This window comes from Phodopus roborovskii, unplaced genomic scaffold (genome assembly GCF_943737965.1).
Source record: "Phodopus roborovskii unplaced genomic scaffold, PHOROB, whole genome shotgun sequence".
NCBI lineage: Eukaryota > Metazoa > Chordata > Mammalia > Rodentia > Cricetidae > Phodopus > Phodopus roborovskii.
The window spans coordinates 931,392-957,425 of NW_026126575.1; the positions used below are offsets into that span (position 1 = coordinate 931,392).

General features: G+C 44.6%; 1 protein-coding gene across 2 annotated transcripts in view; it reads right to left on the reverse strand.

Annotated features, from left to right (window-relative positions):
- Positions 1 to 810: 810 nt before the first annotated feature.
- Positions 811 to 26,034, reverse strand: part of Arhgap25 (Rho GTPase activating protein 25) — a 75,619-nt gene continuing 50,395 nt past the window's right edge. For both annotated transcript variants that reach the window (XM_051203332.1, XM_051203333.1), the window contains exons 5-11: positions 17,751 to 17,958; positions 12,162 to 12,294; positions 10,149 to 10,222; positions 8,687 to 8,808; positions 7,735 to 7,931; positions 4,145 to 4,677; positions 811 to 1,535 (exon numbers count right to left, since the gene is read on the reverse strand). In XM_051203332.1, coding sequence (XP_051059289.1) covers positions 1,322 to 1,535; positions 4,145 to 4,677; positions 7,735 to 7,931; positions 8,687 to 8,808; positions 10,149 to 10,222; positions 12,162 to 12,294; positions 17,751 to 17,958 — 1,481 coding nt within the window. In that variant the 3' untranslated portion in view covers positions 811 to 1,321. The remainder of the gene's footprint in view (positions 1,536 to 4,144; positions 4,678 to 7,734; positions 7,932 to 8,686; positions 8,809 to 10,148; positions 10,223 to 12,161; positions 12,295 to 17,750; positions 17,959 to 26,034) is intronic.

Genomic DNA, 26,034 nt, shown 5'->3' on the forward strand with positions numbered 1-26,034 from the left:
ACCCACTGAGGCCTCTCATAAGCCCTCACTGTCTTAGTAATGCCCTAACCCCCTTCCCTGTCTTCGGCAAGCAGGTCTCAAAAATGATGCTCTATGGTCTCCACACACTCCCTCCATCAGTACAAACTTCAGGGCATTGGGGCTGGTAGAGCAGAACTCTCCTATCTGTACTTTTTACACTTTGAACAATGAACCATAACGAAAGGCAGACAGTGTTCACCATAATTAAGGAAACAGAATAATGTCAGGTGCCTCTCTAAAGAGTAAACTCATTTTCATTTTGGTCAAGTAAAATAATAATAGTAATAATACTACCAATAAATGAATAACTTGACTATTTGATATACAGACCCACTATCCTGAGGTCACCCCACAGTGGGAACCCTCTGCTCTTAGGCTTTCCAGACATAGTTGGGTTACTGGAGCAAAACCCAGTATAAGCCCTGGTCATACAGCCATGTGCCATGAGAGAGACTCACCTGTTTCAACCAAGAGGTGTCCGTTCCTAATTCTTTTTTCTTTGTTGTTATTATTATTTTATTTATCCATCTATCTATGTATTTATTTTCTGTCTATTGGTGTTTTGCTTGTATGAATGTATAAATACCACGTGCATGCCTAGTGCCCTCAGGCATGCACCTAGAGGGTGTCAGATCCCCTGGAACTGAAGTTACAGACAGTTATCAGCCAATGTGTGGATGCTGTTCCTCTAGAAGAGCAGCCAGAGCTCTTAGCCACTAAGTTAACACTCCAGCTATCCTTACTAAATCTTATGAAAGTATTTGATAGATTGTCAATATCCTTGCTTAAGTTTTCCTTTTTTTTTATTTGAACATAAATTTCTCACCAATTTTGTTTTCATAAATACACCTCATCATTTTGATTCTGGTTCCAACAGTTCAGCCTCCCCTAAGAGTCCTCATTGGGTTAGTACTTGAGAATTAAGTGTCCTGCTCTGCACATGTCTCAGAGCTGACCAGTCATCTGACCAGGCACATTAACCACAAAGAAAACAAAGACCTGAGGCCTTGGCCTACTTCTGGCCTGGGATCCTGAGATGTCACACACCTTAAATGTCTCCTTTGGACCTAGCCATGCATGAAGATTCCAGTTCACTCTTCCCACAGCAGAATAACAGTCCCTTGAGTACAGCACATGGTCACAAGTGCCCTGGTGTGCTCCTGCTCACCCCATCTTCTGTTTGTTTGTTGAGAATTGCAGCGCTTCCCCTTAGACATCAGGAGGTGATCCTGCTTCCCAGGTGTCAGGAGAATGGAGAAATGGAGTCAGGTTGACTGTCCCTGCCACATATCTCAGAGCCTCAAGCCTCAGTCTTTGTCTCGGCCTTCTTCATTGACTTCACAAACTCCCTGACTTCTTCTTCCAAGACTTTGTTCCTCCTCTCAACATCCTCCCGGGAACGCTCCATATTTCGAAGGCTGATTTCCAGGGCTGCAAACTTCTTCTTCTCCATCTCCAGCTCTTCATTGAGCTTCACCACCTTAGCCCAGACATCGTAGTTTTCCTTCTCCAGGCTGCAAGGAAAATCAAAAGGACACCAGAGTATTAATTCTAAACCCTTCCTTCACCCATGTTCACTGCTCCTGTTCATTTGCCTCTCTGAGACATTCAATGCCAATTGGTGAAGTTGCCAACCTAGACATTGCCTCATATGTATGTCCTTTGTTCCAAGAGAAGACCTGAATTCCCAAGGCACTTCAGGGCCTCACTAACACCCCAGTGACAGCTCTCTTGTTGTGTTTCATGTCACTTTATGCATTGTGTCCCATCTTTAACCTGACAAACTATTTGAAGGAAGGGGCCACCTGTAACAGAGTTGTGTTTCCATCTTGCAGCACCTATGTTTGTCTAGTTCAGCAAAGGCTATGGATGCTCCGGATTCTAGATCCACAACATCTCTGTGCACATGGTAGCTCTTTATCTTGCTCTAGTGGACAGCCTGGGCCAGAACCCTTCCTAGCTAAGACTCACTGGGATCAAGATTGGTGACAGCAAAGAGAAAGACACTTTGGAAGCTAGAGGCTCTGGGGTCCCACTGAAATTCTAAATCTTCCTCTGGATGGGAGAACTCTAGGTGTCCTACATTCCCATGACATTCATTGCTACTGCTAAAATTCTATTATAGCCCAGGTGCCCTGGCAAGCTATGTGGAACTAAACCTTAGGGCTGAGTGACCGTAGTCCATTATTTAAGTATAAGGAGGAAATTTCAGGTCTGTGGGTAAAATAAAGATTGTGTGATTGGAAATTTGCTTCAGAATTTTATCCTTTGGGTACTGCCTCCTTCCTCCCAAGCTCATTCTGTGAGTGCTCCTTCATCTCAAGCTATTCCTCATCTTCCCTGAGTACTATGCCTGTGCTCATCTGCAGACATAAACTGCCATCTAAGCCCATGTCTCAAGTTCTGTGTTCAACAACTGTGGCTGTCTCTATATGGAACACTCCACTCAGAGCCTTGCCTGCCCCCATTGTCTTTCTCTTTCTACAGTAAATTTTCTCATTCCTTTAGACCCTCACATTCCAAATTCAGTCTTCTTTTCCAGCTTCCCATACCCTTCTGGCTTGGAGAGAACATAATGAGATGCTGTGCTAGACCTTGACACTGATTGCAGTGAAGAGTAGAATAAGCAGGACTTGAGAGCCAGTTCAAGGTTCAAACCCACCTCCACAAGAATCAACTGCATGGCCTTCAAGAATACTTTGATACTTCTGGGGCTCCCAAATCTTCTGATAAATGGGATGCTTCCTATGTGGAATCAATTAGAAGTCACTGCCAAGCTGCTAATTCTCCTTCCTCTGTTATGGATGGTTTAACAGGTGTCTCAGAGACTGCTATATTCCAGAGGACTAGACATCTCTATGGTCATTGGTCCTTTGCCTGCTCTTCACTGGCATTCAGGCTAGGGCACAATGAGAGCCTTTTCTGGGACTGATTTGCTCCCTGATAAGGTATCACAGAAGTCTTATAAGTCTAGTGGTTGATTTCTAGGTCATCAGACAAAGGCCATGTTTTGCATGAGGGACAATCCTCTGTATGGAACAAAAGAGTGGATGGAGACTCACAATAGTCTTTCTTTCTTGTATCTAAATATTAATAGAAATACCCATAAATATGGAAGCCCATTATTCTCATTATGACAGGTTTTTTCGTTTTGTTTTGTGGGCCAAGCTGGACTAAAGTTACCTCTCTGAGAAAAGCTTTTCCAAGGGAGAAGAATGGGGAAAGAACCACAACAGTGACCATCATGGCTTGACAAAATTAAGGATGTAGTAGTGGTGTACATTTGTTGGCAGTAACCAGTCACTGAAGAGCCTTAAGGCCTGTTCAACAAGAGGGAAATCATGGCTGGTACAGACTAGCAAAATTGTGGATCTTGGAGGGGAACCTACAACCACTACTTTATTAAACCAGCATAATCCCTAATGACCATCTAATCTGTCCTTACACCCACAGACAAGTGTAGTCTTGCTACTCATCAAGGAAGCATATCTCTTTGCAATAGACAAAAGACCATTACATAAAACCACAACCAATCAAGCTGCAGTTATGGATTCTGCTCCCAGGGGACACATCTACAAAACATTCCCACACCTGGGGAAGAAAGAGTAAGAGGCAGAGGATCCAGGAGTTTTCTGAGAGATTTTTGTCTTCAACCACTCAGAAGCTAAACCCATAAACCCTCACCAATATGACCACCCAAACATAGGCAAGCCAAAGTGAATGGGGAAGGGCCCACAAGGCTTCAAGCCTACACAAAGAATAACAAGCAACTAAGGGATGAGAGCAGAGAACTAGCCTTCCCCAGGGAAGAGAACACCAATTGTCATCCGACACCAGATGATCAGCCCTGAAAAGTTTCCCTCAACTCAGCTAAGCATATTCACCATCAAGGCTACTTGGGCCTCATTTTTAAGTTTCCCCGGATTTATTCAGCAGGGCATGGTTTTCCTATCTAATCTTTCTCTGTTTATCCTTTCCTTTATTAGGTTTGGTTGCTATGGATTGCTCTGTCCCCTGAAATACTTTATGCTGTGACATTTTAGAATGTGGAAAAAATAAAAATATATACTTCCTTCTAAACCCAGAAACCAGGTACACTCAGAAGCTTTCCTCGAGTACTTACTTTTTAATCTGTCCCTCATACATGTGCTTTTGGGTTTCTATCTCCTTTTGTAGATGCTGTACCATCCTCTGCAAAGAGTCAAGATCTTCCTCTCCAGAACTCTTGCTTCCAGACTCTATTTCACAATCCCTGCTGCCAAGAAGGTCTCTCTTGGAGTCACAGGCAGGAGGAGAGAGTACACCTGCTGGACTCCCTGGGGGCACCAGTGGAGCAGGGACATTATCGTAGGTAGAAGTCCGCTGGTCATTGGAAAGGTGGCGCAAGTCTTGAGACATAGTTCTCCTGTGTCCTTCCCCTGTCTTAGCCTCTGAAGATGGAGACCAGAATTCATTTTTAAAGATTTCCAGTTTGCTGCTAGTGGTACCTTGGAATGCTGACGTCAGGAAACACTTCCGGTTGGGGAGAGTTTGAGTCCTTTTACGAGACTGCACCTTCCAGTCTCCTGGGTTTTCCCTGGGGGCTTTCCCACTGCCCTCCTGATGCTGGTCACCTGGCTGTGGTCCGGTGGGGCTGGTGGCATCAGGACTACTTGCCTGAAAAAAATAGCCATGGATATTATATAAGGGTTTTTTTTTTCCTTTCTGTGTGCCATGCCCCCAAGGTAAGGATTAGAGATGTGGAAGGAAGTTTTTCCCACTCACATGTGTGTGACACCCTTACTGGGTCACCTCAGTGATATGACAGTTAAGGGACTCATTCAAACTCTGGAGAGAAAGTATTTGCCCCATTGGTGTGAAAATCCTGAGCAAGGACTCTTTCATGAAATTAGGAGGCTTTGTCAGTTGTGACTGACATGTCACATATATGAAGCTCAATAAATGCCACTGAGTGGATTTCTATCACCCCCAAAATGGAGAACAAAGCAAAGCAGATGTGCCGTAGGTGAAAAACCAAGCAGCAAACTGGCAATGGCTTTATGATGCACTTCACAGATGGTGATGGGCTTCTGCTTGCCTGAGCTTATGTAGATTGAAAAGGAAAATATTAATGGCCAGGAAGAAATAGGCAAAGAACTTCAGGAATAGTTAGTTTGTATTGGAGAGATAGCTCAGCATTTAGGAGCACACACTCTTGCAGAGGGCCCAGCTTCATTTTCCAGCACCCACAAGCAGCTCACACACAGCTATAACCCCAGTTCCCAGGGCCTGACGCCCCGCCCCCTTCTGGCCTCTGTAGGCTCCTGTATGCATGTGGGGTTGGAGCACATATACTCAAGCAGGCTCATATATATATTTAAAGAACAAAAACATAGTTCACAGAGGAAAAATGAACTGATCCTGACACTTTAATAAAAAAAGATGTTTAGTCTCTCTTTTCATGATAATAGGAGCAACTTGGGTCAAAATTATTAAATTATATCAGGTTTGGTTTGTTTTTCTTGTTTTTTTTTTTTTTTTTTTTTTTTTTTTTTTTTGGAGACAGGGCTTCTCTGTGTAGCTTTGAAGCCTATCCTCAAACTAGCTTTGTTGAGTAGCTGGACTCGAACTCACAGAGATCTGCCTGCCTCTGCCTTCTGAGTACTGGGATTAAAGGTGTGTGCCATCAGCTCTTTATAAGACAGGGACACCGCTAAAACTGAAAGCACACTCGGTGAAAGACAGACCTTTTCATGTAGTGCTGTGAGAGAAATCTCACAGATGCTAATAACATTTATGAAAATACATATTCAAATGTATTTATCTTCTTGCCCACTACTCCCATTTCTGAGAATTGTATCTGCCTAAATACAAATGGAAGTGCGGGCAAGATGATTTATAGCAGTACAAAACCGCTGCGGAGGGGATCACAGTGTAGTCAAGGAATGGAGCATCATATAATTGCCAAAAACAGGGTCATATTGTCAGCTATATATACCGGTATGTGCTATAGTCTCTAGGATAATATTAGTAAGTTATAAAATGTGAGATACAGAACAGAAAAAAAATATAATTTTGTGTTAAAGGGAGAGATAAGAAAACAGTTTCTATTTACATCTTCTTAATTTGCATAAAGGAACTACTGAAGGCTGAGTGAAAAGCTAAGGCAGCAGGAAAGGGAGGTGTGTGTGAAGGGAAGTGTGATGGTCAATACTGTCAACTTGCCAGAATCTAGAATCACTACAGAGACAACGCTCTGGGCACGCCTGTGAGAAATAGAGCAAATTAACAGGGGCAGGAAGACCCTTAGCTTCAGGCAGAACCAATCACAGGGCCTTGAGTCCTGGACTGAAGAAAAGGAGACTGGGAGCTGGGCACCAGAGTTCCTCTCTTTGCTGCTGACTGTGACACTCTGTGACCAGCTGCCCCAAGCCCTTGCTGTCATAGCTTCTCTGCCTGTGGACTGTAATGTCCAACCACAGTAAGCTAACTGAAGCTTTACTTTCCTGAGGAGCTCTTACCAGGTATTTTCTCAAAGCAATCATGTAAGAAAGAACCAACACAGGTATGGATCAGGACGTCTCAGCTGGTAACTTATTATGATTTGCTGGTTTCAAACCATGTGGTTATATGTAAAAATCAAATTGAAAAGAAAGAGAGAAAAAAAAAATGAGTTCCACTAAGATGGGAAAGTGAGGGACTGAGATACCTTCTAGCCAACCCCCTGCTTCTGTAGGAGTACCTGGTCTTGCAGTGGGACTAGGGCCTCAGACAGGATGCCTGCTGTAGAGCATGCTAGTGTTGCCTCCTTGATTGACCCCTCTGACCTCAGATCCTCAGCCACAGTGAACATCCAGGAGAAAGAGCCCCAGTGTTGTGTGGACTCCAGAGCTGACCCAATAACTTCCTCAGCACAGTGGTTGCCCTCTCATTACAGGGCCACTGTAATGGACCAGAGCCATGGCTGTCAAGAACTGTGGGGATTTACTAACAAAGCCTGCATGGCTTTAAATTAATTAGTTTTAGAATGTTTGTGAGATGATGCAGCCAAAAACAAACAAAAAAATAAAACCTCCAACCATATATTAATTGCTTTTTCTCTCTCTCTAACAGTATCATAGGTGGCTTTCTTGGTCAACTAGAAATTTAAATTTTTTTACTTGACCTCATATTTTTTATTTTTTTAAAAAGGACAAGCTGCTATAAAAAGTCTCCATATCCTTTTTTAAAACATCTGTTCCTATAAATACATGAAAATATTTGACCTTTCTCAGTTGACGCCCTCTAATAGACTATATTTTGGAGACTACGGCGTTTGGCAACACTGAGAACGTGAGTTCCTAGCCTTCTGCACAGGCGAGGGGCTGACACTGTGGAGGCAGCTTATCAAGGAATGAGGATAGCTACACGAACACATCCCCTTCTCTGAGGAAGGAATCACGTTCAGAATCATCAGGACTCCCACCCGCTCTGGACTTGCCCTCAGAGTGCTCAGCAGCTCTTACACATGCAATGCTGAATTTGTTTTGAACTTCCCTGGGATTTAGTCTTGGAGAAAATTTTAGAAAAGGTCCCCAGCCTGTGGGCAGTTTTCACACATGTCAGTAGCCCCAGGTTTTCCCAATGTATTCTGAAGGCTCTGTGCCGGCTACACCCATGGTCCCAGCATCATCCATCACTGCCTCGGAATGACCAGGCTAAAGGAAGCATCTGGCAGAGCAGAAGGCATCTTACCGTGTTATTTAAGCTGTCTGTCCTAGAGAGTGGCGACTCTTCTGTGGCATCCCACCCTACAGAGCTCCGGGCCACTGGAGCCTTCTTGGCATCGTTTTTCTGGACAGGGGGTGACAGTGGCACATCCTTAGACTTGGGAAAGAGGACTTCATGGTCCCTGATCATCATCGTCATCACTCTTTGGATCTGTGGAGTCCCTGAAGGGAATAAATAGGAGACTTGTAGTGCTGGTCCATGGAACAGGAGCCTGGAAGCACTTCAGGATTGCTACCCCCCATGAGGACGCTTCCATGCTAGCCCGAAAACCACAGGCCTCATTTGCACTTCATGAGACCCTTCTTAACTATTTGGAGTAGAATATTTTTGGTGAGAAGATATACTAAAATAAAGATATGGGGGGTGGTAATCAAGGAGCTGTTGAGGACATCTTCCACCTATATTGCCCGAATCAGGTTTTATCAGGCAGCAGGTTAATAAAAACAGTCAAGAGAACAGGCATCTTTCTCTCCTGCTGTGCTCTTTACTATTGTACCACAGCAAATGGGGTCAGCAACACTTCCTTGACACATGCATGGCAGACATGAGTCCTCCTGGCCAGGACTTTTGATCAAGTCAAGACACAGCCTTGGAAAGCTTTTCAGCCTAGCTTTACAGAAGCCTTTTTGTGAACAGGCTTATAAAACAAAACCCCGTTTGCTCTTCTTGGCTAAGGGTATTTTAAAGTCATACAAAAGACTGGGAAACACCAGTTAATTGGTTTGAGGTTAGACTATGTTCTGTGACCATTTGGGCAGGGGACATAATTCCCACACTACTCTTGAGGCGGTTAATACAAGTCAGAAGAGAAAACAAGTGTCAAGCTTAGTAAGAGGCAACGCAAGACACAGACACTAGGGGCAGTGTTCTTGCTGTCACACCCTGGGCACCTCCATTGCAGGATCAGCCTATGTACCTCTCATGATCACAGCTGGGTCTTCAACCTTTGACCTGATGAGGTTCACTCCAATCACAGTGGCCAGGTTGTCCACACTCATCTTGTTGATGGCACAGTTCAGCTGGATTTCATGCAAAAATCTGTGGGCAGCCAGGAAACCCCCACCTTAGACAAAAAGAAGTGACCAGGAGAGAGCAATCCCTGGACCCAACAGTACACTTGTTGAATTCTAGCTCTTTCTCCTGTTTCGGAAATAGAGTGAACTGGCTCTGCCTGCAATAGTTTAACTGGAATCTAGAACTTCACAGACAAAGGAGGGGTGAGGGGCCAGGGGGGTGATGGGCTGGAGGTGGAGAATCTCACAACAGGGGCTGTTTGGGAGCAAGAGGTGACAAGGACTCAGATGGTTCAACAGCTTCAGGGGTTTGCCTTTACTTTCATTTCTCAGTATCCACCCCATCTGTGTCTCCAGAGAGGAAAAAATGTGTCGGGGGGCGTGTCTTAGAGGGGGTGGGAGAATCCATGGTGCTTCCTCACTCTCATCCTCTAACTGAAGAGTGGAGTACCTCTCACTCTCAGCAAGTACCCAGTGTCTAACCAGGAAGTTCCATTATATTTCCACCTGTCAGAGGCCTGATATCCTCAGATTGGTTGGGGAAAAAAAATGACTAAGCACATCATAAAAGGAATTCTGGATCATAAAAAATAAATAAATAAAAAATAATAAAAACAAAAAATACTTTGAAAGCGGGTAAAATGAAATACCATAAAACTCCAAATTTGAAAAATTATGTGTTCTCATGCTGAAGATGACAGACATATTATGGGTTGGTTTATTTTATGATAAAGGACATGCTTTTTGATTGGGTCTAAAGCATTCCTCTGTAGTTACACTAATGTAAGAAAAGATTCATCAGAAGAGAAAACACTCCAGAGATGTCACTGGATGGGATGCTACACCTAGTTTTGATTCTTACTCACAGTTTTTGTACCGTTGTGGTTTCCAGACTAAGACAATCATCTTTACAATTTAGAAATTACATCACAGCATCTTTTTTGAAAAAATAAGATGAAATTGAGGTGTGTATGGGGTAAAGATGCCCCATATTTGGGCTGGTCCACCTGCAAGGTATTAGCACAAGCACTTCATGTGGCAGATCCCAGAAAGGGCTGCAGGAAAATACAAATGGTGGCCTAGAATGAATGTCTCCAGGGTGTTAGTTTTGGTGACAACAGGGAGTCTAGGTTTTCTTGCATGCTCTGGGACAGGTCTGGAGTAAGGAATATGTTCACTTTTTGCACAGGTTCTTAGGGATCCTGATGACCTCATGCAAACAGAACACCCTCTCAGTGTCTACATGAATGGAGTTGACCAACAGTTCTGGACCAGAATCTGTGATCTTAGAGTAACAGTTTCCTCTTTTAACCATGGCTCCTTTCTGCTGTGGCTGGAGACTATGGCTCCACACAGGAGACTCACCTGCAGATGTAGCTCAGGAGACTGTAGTTGTCACGAGGAAGGATGGAAAGTTGCTTCACCAACTCCTGCTGAGCCTGGGAAGAGAGTTTTGACACTAGTAAGCAAGCCTGCTGTCTGTTTGTCAGCAGTGAATGTAGGGACATAACTGGTGCATCTGTGTAGGAAAAACACTTTGCTTGTCACTCCTGTTCCCACACAGGTCTTTGAGTTAAACTCAATTTGAAATTAAAATTCTGAGAATTCATAAAATATAATTGAAGCCCAGGCTAGTCTTGAACTCCCCATGTAGCCAATGATGACCTTGAACTTTTGATCCTCCTGCCTCCAGGAATGCTGAGATTGCAAGTGTATGCCACCATACCAATGTGTGCCGGGCTGAGGATCAAACCTGGGGCTCTATCCATGTAGGCAAGCAGGCTACCAACTGAGCTACATTCCCAGCTGCTGTTTTCTTCCTACCATGCATTTAAAAAGTCTGTTTGTAATAATGTTGCTCACCCACTCCTGACCTTGAGTGCCTGTAAGAATGGACTACGTGAAAACTCATGTTCATGGTGATTTGCTGAATGAATGAGGTATAATGATCCAAAAAAACAATCAAGCCACAATCTAATATCTCAGAGTGGCTTTAAACCCCATGGTCTTGCTGAGAACTTCTGGGACGTAGGTCAGACTGGCCTAGCTGGAAGGCACACATTTGGATGGGCAGTTCAATTTCTACAAAAGCTATAGATGTCATAGACCACGTGTGCCAAGGGAGAGGAAGGACAGGCTCCTCGCTCTTGCGGATCACAGGCTGGTAGAGCCTGTGGTCACCCTCTGATGATGTGTGGAATGGCATCTAGCACGACTCTTTTTAGGTGTTTTTCAAGTTTTATTATACATCATTCACAAAGGAGATCTGAAATGCCCCTGTAAATCAAGGGTTTTCCTATCTTCTCTCTCCCCTACGACACCTAAAACTCAGGTAGACTGTGCAGTCTGATTTTTTTCTTGGAAAACAGCTATATGTTGGCTGCATCACCATGGTTTTCTTCTACCTTTGAGATGTAAAATATTCCTTTGTGCCAGGATCTTCATAACCATAACTCCCCACAACCATTTCTCCCCACCAACAGTCCAGACAGGGAAGTCTGAAAGCTGTTTTCTCACTGTCCCGGATGTCCTAAGACTCAATCTGTAGCACAAATACTTAGAGAACTACCCAACTGGAAAAAAAAAATCTTAGTTACTAGTTAGTTTCACATGCCTTGGTCCTCCAGACAATTCCAGGCAAAGCAGACAAGGGTATTGTCTAAGTTTGTGCTGCCCAACACATGTGTTAATTGCCACATGTAGCTACTCAATTTAAATAAAATTAAGACTTTGGTTCTTCTGGTATTTTAGCCATATTTTTGTGGACATGCGGTTAGAAGTTAGCACAAGGGACAGTGAGTGATGAGATTGCATCACCACAGAAATCCTATTGCTTTAAGTAAATACTGAGCCTCATAGAATATGCACAAAGTAGCTATTTTAGTTATCAGTCTAGTGGATTTAGAATGACCAGCGGAGGCAGACTTATGTGTACATCTGCAAGAGTGTGTCCAGAGAGCTTTGACGGTGGTGGGGAGGGACACCCCCACTGTGAGTCTGGAGTTTTGGTAAAAAGAGGAAAGCAAGCTGAGCATGGGCATTCATCTGTGGCCGCACACTGCCTGTGGATGCAGTGTGGCCAGCTGCCGATGGATGCCCCTGATGCCATGCCTTCTCTGCCACCGTGCTCTGTGTCTTAAAACTGAGTCCAAATAAACCCTTCCTTCCTTACGTTGCTCTTGTTAGCATTTCACCACACCAGTGAGGTAGCAACTAATACAGTGCATAATTTGCCAAATGGAGGCGTGAAAGTCAGACCTGGGTCTTTTGGACTGTTTTGCCAATGAGAATGCACCACTGGGCTGGCACTGCTGCTGACACTCCAGTGTGACGATCCTACTAAGGGGTGTGGCCCTGTGACTCACTCTCACTACCAACCTTTGCCTCATCGGCATTCATGAGCTGCCCACAGAGAAGGAAGCCTTCATACTGGCTCCAGGGAACCACAGGCTCTGGGAGGTCTCGGAGGTAGAGCTTTAATAGAGAGGCCACCGTGTGCACATCTGTGTCCCTGAAAGAAAACAAGCTGCACTTAGAGAGTGGAATCCACTTACCCTGATGAGCCTCCAAGTCAAAGCATGAACCACAGAGGGACACCTTACAAAGGACCAGAGTCTGAGAAAGTCCCAGATCCAGACACCAGCTCCGGAAACAACTCCAGCCACTTTCTCTGCTTCCACACAGCTGCCTCAAAGGTGACATTAAGGTTCACCTTTTCATTAAATGCTCTGTAACTATTTTGATCTTTGTCTGCTTTCTATTTCTTCAGACCACTTAGTGCCTCACAGTTAACCATGTCTAATGAGTTTCTCATTTTGTGTGTGTGTGTGTGTGTGTGTGTGTGTGTGTGTGTGTGTGTGTGTGTGAACTCCTTTAAATCCTTGGTCCATTGATCTCCTTTACTCCCATAGTATTCAAAGCAGTTCTGAGGGTTTTTTTTTTTTTTTTTTTTTTTTTTTTTTGTTATTTCAGAAGAAAACCTGTGGGAATATCTATCCCATCAGGCCATAACACTTGGAACACACAAATGTTACCAAACACTGTGGTAGATGCTGGCATTTGAGAAGCCCAGGAGTCAGTAGGTCACAAGCATAGAAAGGGACAGCTTGAGAGACAGGTGTCTCTTTGGGTATAATCATGTGGTGGGATATCTGAAAAGTTCAGGTGTGTCAGCCTAGAGAGGAAACAGCAGTCCCCCACCGAGGGTCTGTGACATTCAGATGAATGTCAGCCTGGGTGACAAGGTAAGGCTATGTGGTTTTGGACTGTTTTGCCAATGAGAATGCACCACTGGGCTGGCACTGCTGCTGACACTCCAGTGTGACATCCTACTAAGGGGTGTGGCCCTGTGACTCACTCTCACTACCAACCTGATGTCTCAACTCAGGAGGCAGGTCTGGCCTGGAATCTGCATTTTTATAGCCTTCTGGCTGAAAGGATTACTTTTTAAGTGCTGGGGGGAGGGGGGAAGCCATATTGTCTATTCCATTATGTGAAGATTATACGCACTCAGAGTTACAGCATCAGTGAAATAGGTGACACCACCCTGCTCCCTCACCTACAAACTGTCATTGCTTCCTTCCTTACTGTGAGAGAATACAGACGGTGCCAAAGCCTTGAAGAGACTAAGAGTGCAATCTGTGAGCCAGCCCAGGAAGTCTGCTGGACCCTGAATTGCAGTGGTTGCATTTATTCTGCTAAAAAAGAAACTAAATCTGAACCTATCGCATAACAGTGTGTTTATTAGGAAATTTAGTCACTGCTTGAAAATTGTGGAGTGATGTTCATCAACCCAGGTGGTAGAGGTTGCTCTACTCCTAAGCTACATGGGAAGCACTGTTGTGGCCTGTCAATGAGGCATCTGAGGCAACACAAACAAAAATACCAGAACTTGAGTGTGAATGTGTGTGTGTTTCTTTTCTTTTTCTGTTTAGTTGCCAGTTTCTAGCTTTGACTTCCACACCACCCCCACCACACCACCCCATTCCTACCTCTTCAGCCCATTACCCCCACCCCCTGCCTCTGAAGCCTGTGAACTTGCTACCTCTGATGGAGAGCAGAGATGCATAGAACATCATCTGCACTCCAAGACAGGAAATTTGGACCAGTGATGTTCCCTTAACATGGATATTAAAAAACATCCTACCCGACTGAGTCACTGCCTAAAAATACCCCTGGGGGAAACACAGCTAGGGAAAGCACTTTTGGTGAAAACATAATGAGAGGATCCCAAGAAGGTGGCAAAAGAACTGTGACCTGGCAGTCTGCAGAAGAATTCTCCGAAATGACTGTGTCACAGTTACCCAGTGTCCTTATTGCATCCAGGGACTCTGCTTGCTTGTGGCCTCTCCTATGCCCTGTACATAATGAAGATCCCATGTCCCAACCATTATCTCAAATGAATCCCTCACACCCCCTCTCCTTCTACATCCCCTCTCCTTCAGCACCTGACTTCAGATAACCACTGCCTTCCCCAGCTCCCTGCCCCCATCCTCTCCATCTTATCCATTGATGGCATGGCCCCAACACACAAAACACACCCATACAATGAATGGAGAGGAGAAATTTTCAGTGAGAAAAGTAGCATCAGTGGTAAGAGGAGAAAACAGACCCATAAAGAGAAACTACAGCTTTAAAAGGGGCAGCTTTATCACAAGGAACTAAGGTGGCAAAGATAACCAAAATTAGAAATTAAAAAGGAGGACAAGGGTGGTGCATGCCTTTAAGACCAGCACTTGGGAGGCAGAGACAGGTGGATCTCTGTGAGTTCGAGGCCAGCCTGATCTACAGAGCAAGTTCCAGGACAGCCAGGGCTATACAGAGTAACCCTGTCTCAAGAAGGAGAAGGAGAAGAAAGAGGAGGAGGAAGAGGGGAAGGAGGAGAAAAAAGGAAGGAAGGAAGGAAGGTGTTATAGCCACAAATACAATAGGGATAATTCAAAGGTTATATTATAATATATTCTTAGAAACCTCCAGAAAGCCAAATTAATTTTAACAAGGATGATGCTGATGGTCCCTGAGGTTGGCCTGACCAACTTTTCCTTTTGGTTTATTGGATCTCACCATCAATGCCATTTTCTCAAGGACTTCTCTAGTTCCACCAGACCATGTCAGGCTCCTCTCTCTAAATTCTGTTATCTCTACTTGTCATTTTCAGCACTAACACAATGGAACTTGTACTGATTTCCATGAATTGAGGGCATAATGTCACCCCACTATGCTAGTGCTGACTCTGGAGTCACCCTTATGGTCTAAGTCTCCAGGATCACTTCTCTTGAGTTGGCTGTCCCTCTAAATCAATGAATCAACCTCAAATGACTTTCTTTGTCAGTTCTGAACTTTGACCCATCTTAGGTGGCCCTGCCAGCTTGCCTTGGAGCTCTCCTATATGGCGTGCAGCATATCTGTCCATACGGGATAGGAAGGGCATCAGTGTTGTGACCTGGAGGCCCAGTAAAAACAGGCAAGGAGACTTTTAAAACAGTTTTTGCATGTATATGTGTATGTGTGTGATGTGTGTATTTACATATGTTTACATGTGTGTGGGTATGCATACATATGATTGTGTGTTTCTGTGGAAGACAGATGTTGACATAGATGCCTGCCTTGATTTCTTCCCACCTTATGTAGTGAAGCAATGTCCTTCATGTGAACACAAAAGCTAGAAGACTTGGGCAGTCTAGCTATCTAGATAGCTTGAGGAATCTCTTGTCCCGGCCTCTGGAGGACTGGATTATAGACAGGCCACCACCATGTCCCTGCCATCCATTGTTGGGGATCTGAACCCTTATCCTCATCTTTTTGTTTTGTTTTGTTTTGTTTTTTTGTCCTTCGCCACTGAACCGCCAGCCCTAGCCATACAGGAGGCTTTTATATTTGCTCGTCTCTATTTGGTGAAAACCATGTGTTAGAAGTTCACCAAGCAAGAGATCCTTTTGTTCAGGTGAAAAAAATAGCAGATCATCTGACAGAAATAAATGTATGACCTTATGCAAGATCTAGGGGCCACCCACTGGCCCCATGTTAGAGATGCCAGGACGGACCTTCTTGATAAATTGATAAAATTATGTCCAACTCTCTTTCTTTCTCTCTGCATGTTTCTCTCTCTTCCCCCTCCCTTCCGCTCTTTCCTCTCTCTTCTCTTCTTTCCTCTCTCGTGCTATTCCTGTCTCCAGAGGCCAGTCTCCCAAAAGAAAAAAATACGTTCAAGGTTCAGAAAAGCTGTGAATATTGGAAAGATGTAGCTTACTCCACAGCTATGCCTGTGGCAAAAGCCTGCAATGTGCTAAGCCACAGTCGCCTATAGGTTCTGGGACACACTCTTAGCCTTGGCTCTAAACATGGTAGAAGTTAGTTAAATGACAAGAACAAAAAAATCTTACATTATTCCCCAAATAAGGTTTGTCCACTCAAGGGGCATATGAACCCAGGAGCTGGCCCTGGAAGAACTCTCTCTTTCTCTCTCTCTCTCTCCCTCCCTCTGTGTGTGTGTAATTGTGTGTGTGTGTGTGTGTGTGTGTATGTGTGTGTATATATATGTATGTATGTATGTGAGATTTTGTGCATATGTGTGTGTGTGTGTGTGTGTGTGATTGTGTATATGTGTGTATGTATGTAGGGGCAGCTTTCTTCATCCTTCTAAGCTCCCAAATTTCATGGGAATCATAGACTCCAGTGCCATCCCCCACACTGACCTAGCAGAACTCAAACTTGGCATCCAGGGAAGTTATTGCAAATCCCATAATAACCTCTGCCAAGCATCCTTTTACTGTTTAAGCAATAATCCACCTACATCTTTTGATTAGCCCGGACATAATTTTAAAATGATGAAGAAAACTATTCTTGAATAGACACCTGTTTATAAACTGTAGATGACTGTGCTGCTAAAAGGGCCCATAACTTGCTATGGTTCCAGTGGTAACTATACTGCTGCTTGTCTAAACTACATAGGTAAATTAGCCTATACAATACTATGGGTAGAAGAGATAGTCATTTTGTGGCCCAAACTAAGACCATGGCAGAGTGGGCATGGAGAGAAACCAATGGACCTCAGAGATGCTTTGGAGGAAAAGCAACTGCATTGGTAAACAGAAAGGGCTGAAGAGGGAGAGTGAGAAGACTTCTGCATAAGAATGACTCAGACCTTCATAACTTCCCCTCTGTCCTAAATAACTCTAGGGGATTTCAACATTTGTAAACCGGGGAGTGTTCATGCCCATTGTACCAAATCCAGATTGCTGAGCTGCTAACTTGGTAAGAGTGATCTGTCTTGAGCCAGCAGGACAAGTGTGTGCAGGCAATCAGGCACTGCACAGTCAACAGAGTGTGCAGTGTGGTGGGGCTGCAGTAGCTGAGCATGGTAGAGAAGGACATCCTTGTTGGGTGCCTGGAGAGTGAGAGAAACTGACTGCAGGAATTGTCACCACACCAGACGTGCCTCATGTAGGGCTGGAAACTTTTGATGAGGATAAGAGTGAATGCCAGGCTGCCATGGTGGTACATATTCCATTCAGATGACTCAGAGCTGAGTTTAGAATCACACAGTATTGTGGGACTTGGATTATTAGGAGAATTACTAGTTCTAGCCACATCTGGAATGTTGGAGAAGACTGCTGGTCCCTGTGGACACAGACATGGTGACCCTCTCTCACATGTTTATGTAGATAGCTCTGCTCTTCATGCTTCTCGTCTGCATGATGAGAATGCTGAGTGTCCATAGGCTAAGCCTCAGCTTCTCCACAAGCATGTCCTAAGCATTCCCTGAATCTGCCCAGAACATACTGTGTCATATAAATCGTCTGCACACTTTTCTGACTGTGCCCAGGTCCCAAAATCCGGAATGATGAACAGAACAAACTCCTCTTCCTATTGTGATTTGGGGCTTTCAAAGACTTTAAAGGCCCCTGGCTCCACTAGGTCCTCTCTTCCTAGTCAGCTGGGCAGGGTAGACAGGAAAGGACAGCATACCTGTCAAAAGAAGGCCGTTCCCCTGCATCGAAAGCATCTCTCAGCTGCTTCACTAAGTTGTCCTGCCCAGGGAGACGGAAGATGCCCTCTTCACTCACACCATGCTCCAGGATGAACTCTGCACACTTCTCCACCAGGATGGGCACCAGATGAGGGCCAAACTTCTGCTCGTAGGCCACAGTCTCATCTAGCCGCTGGCCGAACACCGCTGGGAAGAAAAAATGTGGGACCCTTTAGTTATTCTGATTTTTGTGTCAATGGGTGGTCAGAGGCTTTGCACGTTTCATCTCCTTTTAAAATCAACAACATCATCATTATTATATTACACATGAGTGTGTTGCCTGCATGTGTGTCTATGCACCACATGCACAAGTCCCTTGGAGGCCAGATGAGAGCATTAGACTCCCCTGGGACACGAGTTACAAATGGTTGTTTGCCACCATGTTGGTGCTGGGAACCAAATCAAAACCAGTCCCGTTGGAAGAGTACTGGGCACCCAATACTGGACACCCAATACTGGGCCCATCCTGGGTGCCCAATACTGGTGCCCAATAACTCAGTGTTATTAACCACTAAGGAATCTCTCCAGTCCCTTTTTTCTTTGAAAATATTATTCACTTTTAATTTAAAATTTTTGAGATTTTCACACATTAATATTGTATTTACATAATTTCCATCCCTCACTCTTCCACCTCCAGCTCTTTCCACGTGCCCTGCTCTTCCCTCAAATTCATGAGCTTTTTCTGCTATAATTATTGTTTTATATACACACGCATGTGTACACATGCATAAGCACGCATGCACACTACTAAATCCATTTAGTGTTGCTCTATGTATTTGCTTAAGGCAATACTTGGGATTGCATAATCTATCAGGGGGCTTGTCTCTGGAGAAGATTAATTCTCAGCAGCCATTGATGATCTGTAGCTCTTCATCTAGGGGTAGAGATTTCCCTCATCAACACTGGCATGTCAGCTGGTATTGTCATTGTTTGGCTCATGCTTATTTGACCATGCTTGTGAACTTTCATGGGTACATATTCCAGATCTTATACAGCAGACACTATCTCACAGCAGAGGTCCTGGTCTCCTAGCTCTTACAGTCTTTTGCTCCCCTCTTTCATGACATCCCTAAGCTTCAAGCTTGTGTTTTTGATGTATTAATTGGGCTTGGGCATCACACAATCAGTTGCTCTGTGAATTTTGACTAGATGTGAACTTCTGTAATGATCTCCAGCTGCTGCCAAAAGAAGTTCTTTGATGAGGGATGAGAACTACATTTATCTGTGGGTGAAAGGTTAAGTATTAGAATGCAGCTAGGAATATACTGTGTAGGAAAGTGGAAATAATAGGTTTTCCTCTAGGGTCCAATACCTCACCAGCCATGAGTAATTGGCTAGGTCTATAGTACCAGGCATGAATTCCCTCCTATTGAGCAGGTCTTCAATCCAATCAGACAGCTGTTGGTTGCCCCAAGATATAAGTGTCATTATTGCACCCTTAGGGATATCTTGCTATCCTGCTCATGGCTGTGGCTTTACAGTTGTGCAGAACTATTGATTACTTTTCTCCTTTGACAGGTTGCATAACACCTTTTGCTGCTAAGACAACTGTGTAAGGAGTACGGTTTTTCTGCCCACCGCCTGGTTTTGTCCTGCCGCTGCGCCGCCCCCAAACACAACTGGTCCTCAGGGAAGAACTTCCAAGCCAATGCCTGCTCAGTTTGTCTGAATTTTATGTCTAGTGCATGTGGTGTCTTCAGAAATAGGGTTTACATTCAACTTCTGGGAAGAAACTAAGGACAGCCACATTAGCCTATATTTGGGAGGCTCTTCTACTTCCCTGGTCAACTGCTTGACAAGAGGTATTTATTCCTGGCACTGGGGTTTTGTTAGACAGTCTATAGCTCTCAGAGGGAACATTATTGATGCAGAAGAAACTCAAAGTGATATAATTGGTATTATAAAGGACTTACTCATAGATTTGTTTAAGAGACATTAAGTCAGACAAGTAAAATTTAGATATAGGAGCACTGTCTCTAAGATACCACCCCACCCCCCATCAGTAGCATGCTAACCAGCCTGTTAGAAGAGAAATTTAAGGTGCTAGGATGTAAATGTATATTCACTGGGATTGGCTAGTCATTAGGCTATGTGGTGATTTGAAAGAGAATGGCCCCATAGGCTCATAGATTTGAATGTCTGGTCACTAGGGAGTGACACTATTTGAAACAATTAGGAGGTGTGGCCTTGTTGAAGGAAGTGTGTTGCCAGGCCCAGTAGCTTGCTTTTCCTGCTGCCTGATGATCCAGATGTGGAACTTTCAGTTACCTCTCCAGCACCATGTCTGCCTGCATGCTGCCATGCTCCCCACCTTGATGATAATAGACTAAACTTCTGAAACTGTAAGCCAGCTCCAATTAAATGCTTTCTTTTCTAAGAGCCACCATATTCTCTTAACAGCAATAGTACAGTGACCAAGACAGACTCCACTCTCATGATAAAGACATATCTCTAAGGGGCAGCTCAGGGCGGGCAGTGCAGATTCATGGCCATCTCGTCCTGCCATTGAACCAATCCCCTGTGCCCTTATCAGGAAAGACAATCCTGCCAGGTGGGCAAGATGGCCCTAGCTAACAATTATTTTGAAAGAGAACAGTGGCATGCTTAAAATAATTCTGTCGATGGGAGTTGGTGGTGCATGCCTTTAATCCCAGCACAGGGGAAGCAGAAGCAGATGGATCTCTGTGAGTTCAAGGCCAGCCTGGTCTACAGAGCAAGTTCCACACAGGCCCCAAAACAATAAACCCTGTCTGGAAAAACAAAACAAAACAAAAAAACACAAAACAAAAAAATTCTGGCAATATGTGACATATTTGTTATATAAATCTCCTATCTGCCTAAGCAGGCAGACTTGCAGTCTCCTGACTCTGTTTAAGCTATTGAAATGTAACCTGGGGCGGGGACCTAAAAGAGATGTAAGGCCATATGTAAAATGCATAACCCCAAGGTGCATGTAAGCTAATGAAATATTGTACTGCAGAGTCGACTCTTCATTGGCCATTAGCCCCAGACAGCCAAGCACTAGTGAAGAGCTTTCCTTCATCTCTAAGTGTGTTTCTCACTGAGAAAGCAGATTATATCCATTACATTATGACAGATAGCCCACTGCATCTCAGGGTGTCAGCACCAGGCATGACTTCTCAACATGCCCTGCCCCAGCTACCGATCTAGCAAGTTTACTAACGTGCCTGCAAGGCTCGGGGTGGTTGACAGTGAAATGACTATGATAGTGTTGTCACCTCAGGGCTGCTGTCAAGAGGAAATGAATGAGCACTGGTAAGCAGTACCTGACAAGCTTCCTGGCACAGGGAGCTCAGCAAAAGATGAATGTTATCTTAGATACATTTAAAAAAAAAAGGTGGGGTGCTCAAATGGAGACTGACAGAAATAGCCTCAAATGGATAGCCTGGGGAAATTCAAATAATTTGTCTTCAGGTCTTGTTTAATATTGTTCTAAATTCTTTAAAGGTGACAGAAAAATCAAGAACTGAATTCTGCTGGTGACATGGAACATCGACGTCAAGGCCACTTCCTGTAAAATCCAGAGTGCTTCCTCTGCTTTCCAAAGCTCAACCACGGTGAACATGTTCACTGGAATGTCCACACACGAAGGCATAATATTTGGTTATTGCTGGATTAATTAAATAGTGTTTAGATAGGCGCAGCTCTTTCATGCTTTTGAACCATTTTCTTGGGGCAACTTTCTGCATGTTGAACTATACAGGGTCAAGTGGTTTGGCCCAATGGTATGCAAATTGCTTTTCAAACTATTTTTCCAAATTACACAGCCTCCAGCCAAGCAAGCGTGGGCCAGCTCCACCTTGGCTGTCAGCACCCAGCTCTGTAATTTCCCCACCCCTGAGCCTGACAAGACTAGACCTATATGAAGATAACCACTGCCCACCTGGTCATCCCACAAGCCCGAGGCTCCTCTGTACCCTTCAGATTCAGAGGACGATGGCTTCAGTTCTGTCCAAATCTGGACTGTGTCCTAGAAGCTGGCCCTTGCAAAGTCTCTTGGTTCTCCCATGACTCTCTAGCTATTCTCTATTCAGACATAGGTTAACATGGATTGTGCCTGTGAAGAACAGTATTGGACTCCTGAATCCTCATGTCCTCCTGGCCTCTGCTCCAGTATCTGGCATTTTCAAAACCTTCTGGTTCTTACTTCTCAAACCCGCTGGTATGTCAGAACATCACTGCTCTGCTGTTGAAGTCATACACCTCTTCCTCAGTTCCTCGACTTGCCCTCAGTTCCTGATGGCTCCTCCCTCACAGCATCTAGTTCTGGGAATTGAGGATATCGACTCTGATCCTGAATCTGCCCAGATGTTGCCTGTTTGTGTCTCAGTGCTAGCCTGACATCCATCTACCATTTTTGTATGGCCCACTCACATGTATTCAAAGGCATCTCGCTCTGATGCTCCTAAAACAGTCTCCCCAGCTTCTGCCCTTGAACACTCTTCTCCTCCCGCATCTGCCCCTTCCTTGACTCCTGGGATTCCCTTTGTCTCTCCTGGGCCTTTCCCAGCACCATTATCTCTGCCACACACTTCTTGATCTCAGGTAGAGAAACTCCATCCCCACTGTGCGCACCTTTCTTCTCTGCCCATTCCACCCCTCTCACATAGGGCATTGCAACTTGTATGTCTATGTCTGGAAATGTCTGGAAAATGTAGTCAGAAAACACAGGTGAGGTCTCTTTTCTTCCCCCAGGGAGCCTGGCACAAGGAGGATGAACAATAGATTTTGCTGAATTACTTACTGGGTTAATATCTTTAAACGAAGATTTTTCCAAAACTCGTGGCTATTCTGGCATTTCTTTAGTTGGAACACTAGCAGTTATCACATAAATTAATCCATTTTCTCTGTAACAGTCATCAAGTGCCTGGCATGAGCCAGCAGCAGCTTTGTAGAATGACAAGGAGCAGAAAGACCTTGTCATTGTGTCCAATTAGCCAACTTCCCATTATGAAAATGAACGGACCACACAAAAAATGCCAAGACAATGACAATGTTTGAGACCACACAGAATTGGGCTTCTGTTTGCTATGAAAGGAGCTGCATGGGTATTTCCACCATGCCAGACGATCATGCTGGAAATGATATGACTTAAAACACAGACTGTCAGCTCACACTGGGAAATTCTCTCTGAGAGGGGCAGAAGGAAAGGCAGATGTCATCTGGACCATGGATTGTGTGGACACAGGTGGCCACTAGATCCAGATGGGGACAAACAGCCCAAGCACACTGAAAGCTGAGAGAAGTCTGACTTGAGTCCCCCCCCCATGCGCCCAGTGTGTACCCCTTTGCCACAGTCAGCTGTTCCCATGCTGTTCTCACCAGGATATCCATTTCTTAATATTACTTCCTCCTCCAATAACCCTACCCTGCCAGGTCTGACTTTGTCAGGCCACTGAGAACTGTGAGGGCATCATATCATACAGGGCTAGGGCCGCATCCTAGAACTGTGTTGTTCCAGTCTTTGTGAGACGTTGGCTCTGACTCTTCTCTGCTCTTGAGCTTCTCCACCGTTGAGCTTACTGTCCCACCTCCTCCCAACTTCAGCAGGTCAGGTGACTCCTTCAGGAGGGAAGAGGTAACCAAGCCTGGCTACCCAGGCCTTGCCTCTCCACCCTCCTCCTCAACAGGGTCCACCAGCCCCATCCTTCCCACCTCTTCAGAGACTTACTCTTTGTGTGATAACATTTTCCCTCTGGATATGAAAAGCCAAGAGAATCTATGCCCTTGCCAACTTAGAAAGAATAATCCTTTACCTCAGTTCTGCAAACCAGCAATTCTTACCTTTTTGTATTTGTCATTGTACTCACAAAACTTGTGTCTACTTCCAAAGGTATTTCCTGTCTCACAGCCCATTGAATTTATTCAGTTCCCAACCTCTCAGCCCATCACAGTTTGGCTTCCGTTGCTTGTTTCTTTGCATTAAAACTTCTTGGTGATTTCTGATGCCATCCCAGTGGCCACATCTTACTTTGGACTCTGGATGATTCTGTACTTGCTGGTCTTCTCCAAACCCTGATAGTGTTGGTTTGCCTTTCTCACAATTCCTCTCCATTGCCTACAAAACTTTCATTCTCATCCTGATGGCTCCACCATGTCTCCACAGATTTGAGGACCACCTAAAAACCAGTAACCATTACAGCTGTCTCTACTTCCCCTCCCTCCTCTGTTTCCCTCAGTACACACAGAATAGCCATTCTCCCAGTGTCTTCTTCAATCCCATTCTCCTCCTGCTTCCTCTTTGATCCCTGCTGCCCCACAGCATTCCTCACAACCCATAGCATTTACATAGTTAACCAAGTGCAAAGTGCCATGAGACCACAAAGACTCCAACAACAGGTGCTTAATGCCAATTGGCAAGATTGAGAGCATCACACTGGAATTATCCCTAAACATTCTCCCTCCAAATAGACTGGGCCACCCGAAACATGTAACCCACTCAGCCTCACTGCCACTGTCTATGTTATTACAGTTTGGAGGGAGGGACAACTGAGTTTCTTGCAAATCTCTTCTGCAGAATTCACAAAATCATCTGCAGGATCTTGGAAACGTAGGCTTGTTCTTAAAAACTCGCAAGCTGCTGCCCTTCCTCTTACTCCCCCTAGACACCGTTTTCCTGCATTTGGAAGACTTAGGGAGGAGTTGGCACTGTCTCTGAATCCCCAGATCTCAGCATTCACGCCCCTCTTTTAGCACCTCTTATGTATTTTGTGATGATTTATTTAAGCAGCACTCTTCCATGGTCTGTGAGCGCCTCAGAGACAGACAGCCTGTCTGGTTCGACTATTTTTATCCCCTAGCGCAAAGGCTGTCTTAGACCTCAGGAACATCCCATCAGCTGCCTCCTGTGCTCCCCACTCTCCACACTTCCCTCTGCTCAGCATTTCTCCAAACTCCCTCTTGTCAAGACCAATGGCCTCTTCATTTTGTAATTGTGGGGTTAGACTTCTAGGGCTCATCTCAGCTGTTCAGTCAGCAGCTTGGAGCACAGTAGGTCACACCTCTTTCTCATAACACTTCCTAGTGGCTCCTGCTCTGGGTCCCTCATTCATGGCATCGTCTGAGCTCACCCTCCTCCAATGTTTCCCCACTCTGTGATCTCCAAGCATTAGCTTGTTCCAGGCACTCTCTTCCCTGTCCTTGCTCACTACCTTATAAACTCATGACTTTAAATTCCTCTAGGATGATGTCCCCAAACTTCATATCTGTAGCTTAGAACTCAGCCAAAGCCCTCTATGGAGAACTCACCATATGCCGTAGAGACATGAGGGCCACTGTGTCCCTTCTTCTGTGAAAGAAAGTACACTATGCTTGCCTTGGTCAGGTTTGGTCAGGTCATTAAAGACCATATAGGAGTGTGACATCCAAAGCAGACCCCAAAGTCCAACACACACACACACAAACACACACACACACACACACACACACACACTGAACTACACCAACTGTTCTGGTCTCATTCTCTGGGTCTTTGCCTCTATCTTTTTTTTTTTTGTTTTGTTTTGTTTTTGTTTTTGTTTTTTTTGGGGGGGGGAACAGGGTTTTTCTGTGTAACAGCTCTGGCTGGCTGTCCTGGAGCTCACTTTATATACCAGGGTAGCCTTGATCTCACAGAGATCTGCCTGCCTCTGGCTTCTGAGTGTTGGAATTAAAGGCATACACCACCAGCCAGCCATTGTCTTTATCTTTGCTTCTAGGGGTACACGGAAAAGCTTGGATATGGGGACTGAAAGAGAGGCAGCCTAAGGAAACCCAGAGAGGCCAGTGAAGGAAGCGGACAGTGAAGCAGGTGTCCCTCTGGCCTGCCTAAGCTGTGCCTGCTCCTTCAGGACGTCTGCACTCCATAGCTCTGCTCTTGCCAGCAATGGGAAGTCCAATAAGTTCATTCACCAGAGCTCTTTGTCACTCTGAGCCAAACCTATTAATTACATCCATTATATGCAATGTAAATTTTATAATTGCTAAATGCAATATAATCTACATAGCAATTGACTGGTTTATTTTTTTAATTATTATTAAAAATTTGAGATTAAAAGTATCACATACAAAAATAAGCTGGGTTCAGATTAGGAAATTCTCAATTGATGAATGCCAGCTCTAACCATTAAGCTGTACAGGCTTGTATGGCAAATTTTTTAGTGTGCAAATTGACTGATTTACTTGGGCTAATCCAAAGCTGGAATCTGAGAAGCTAGACTCAGT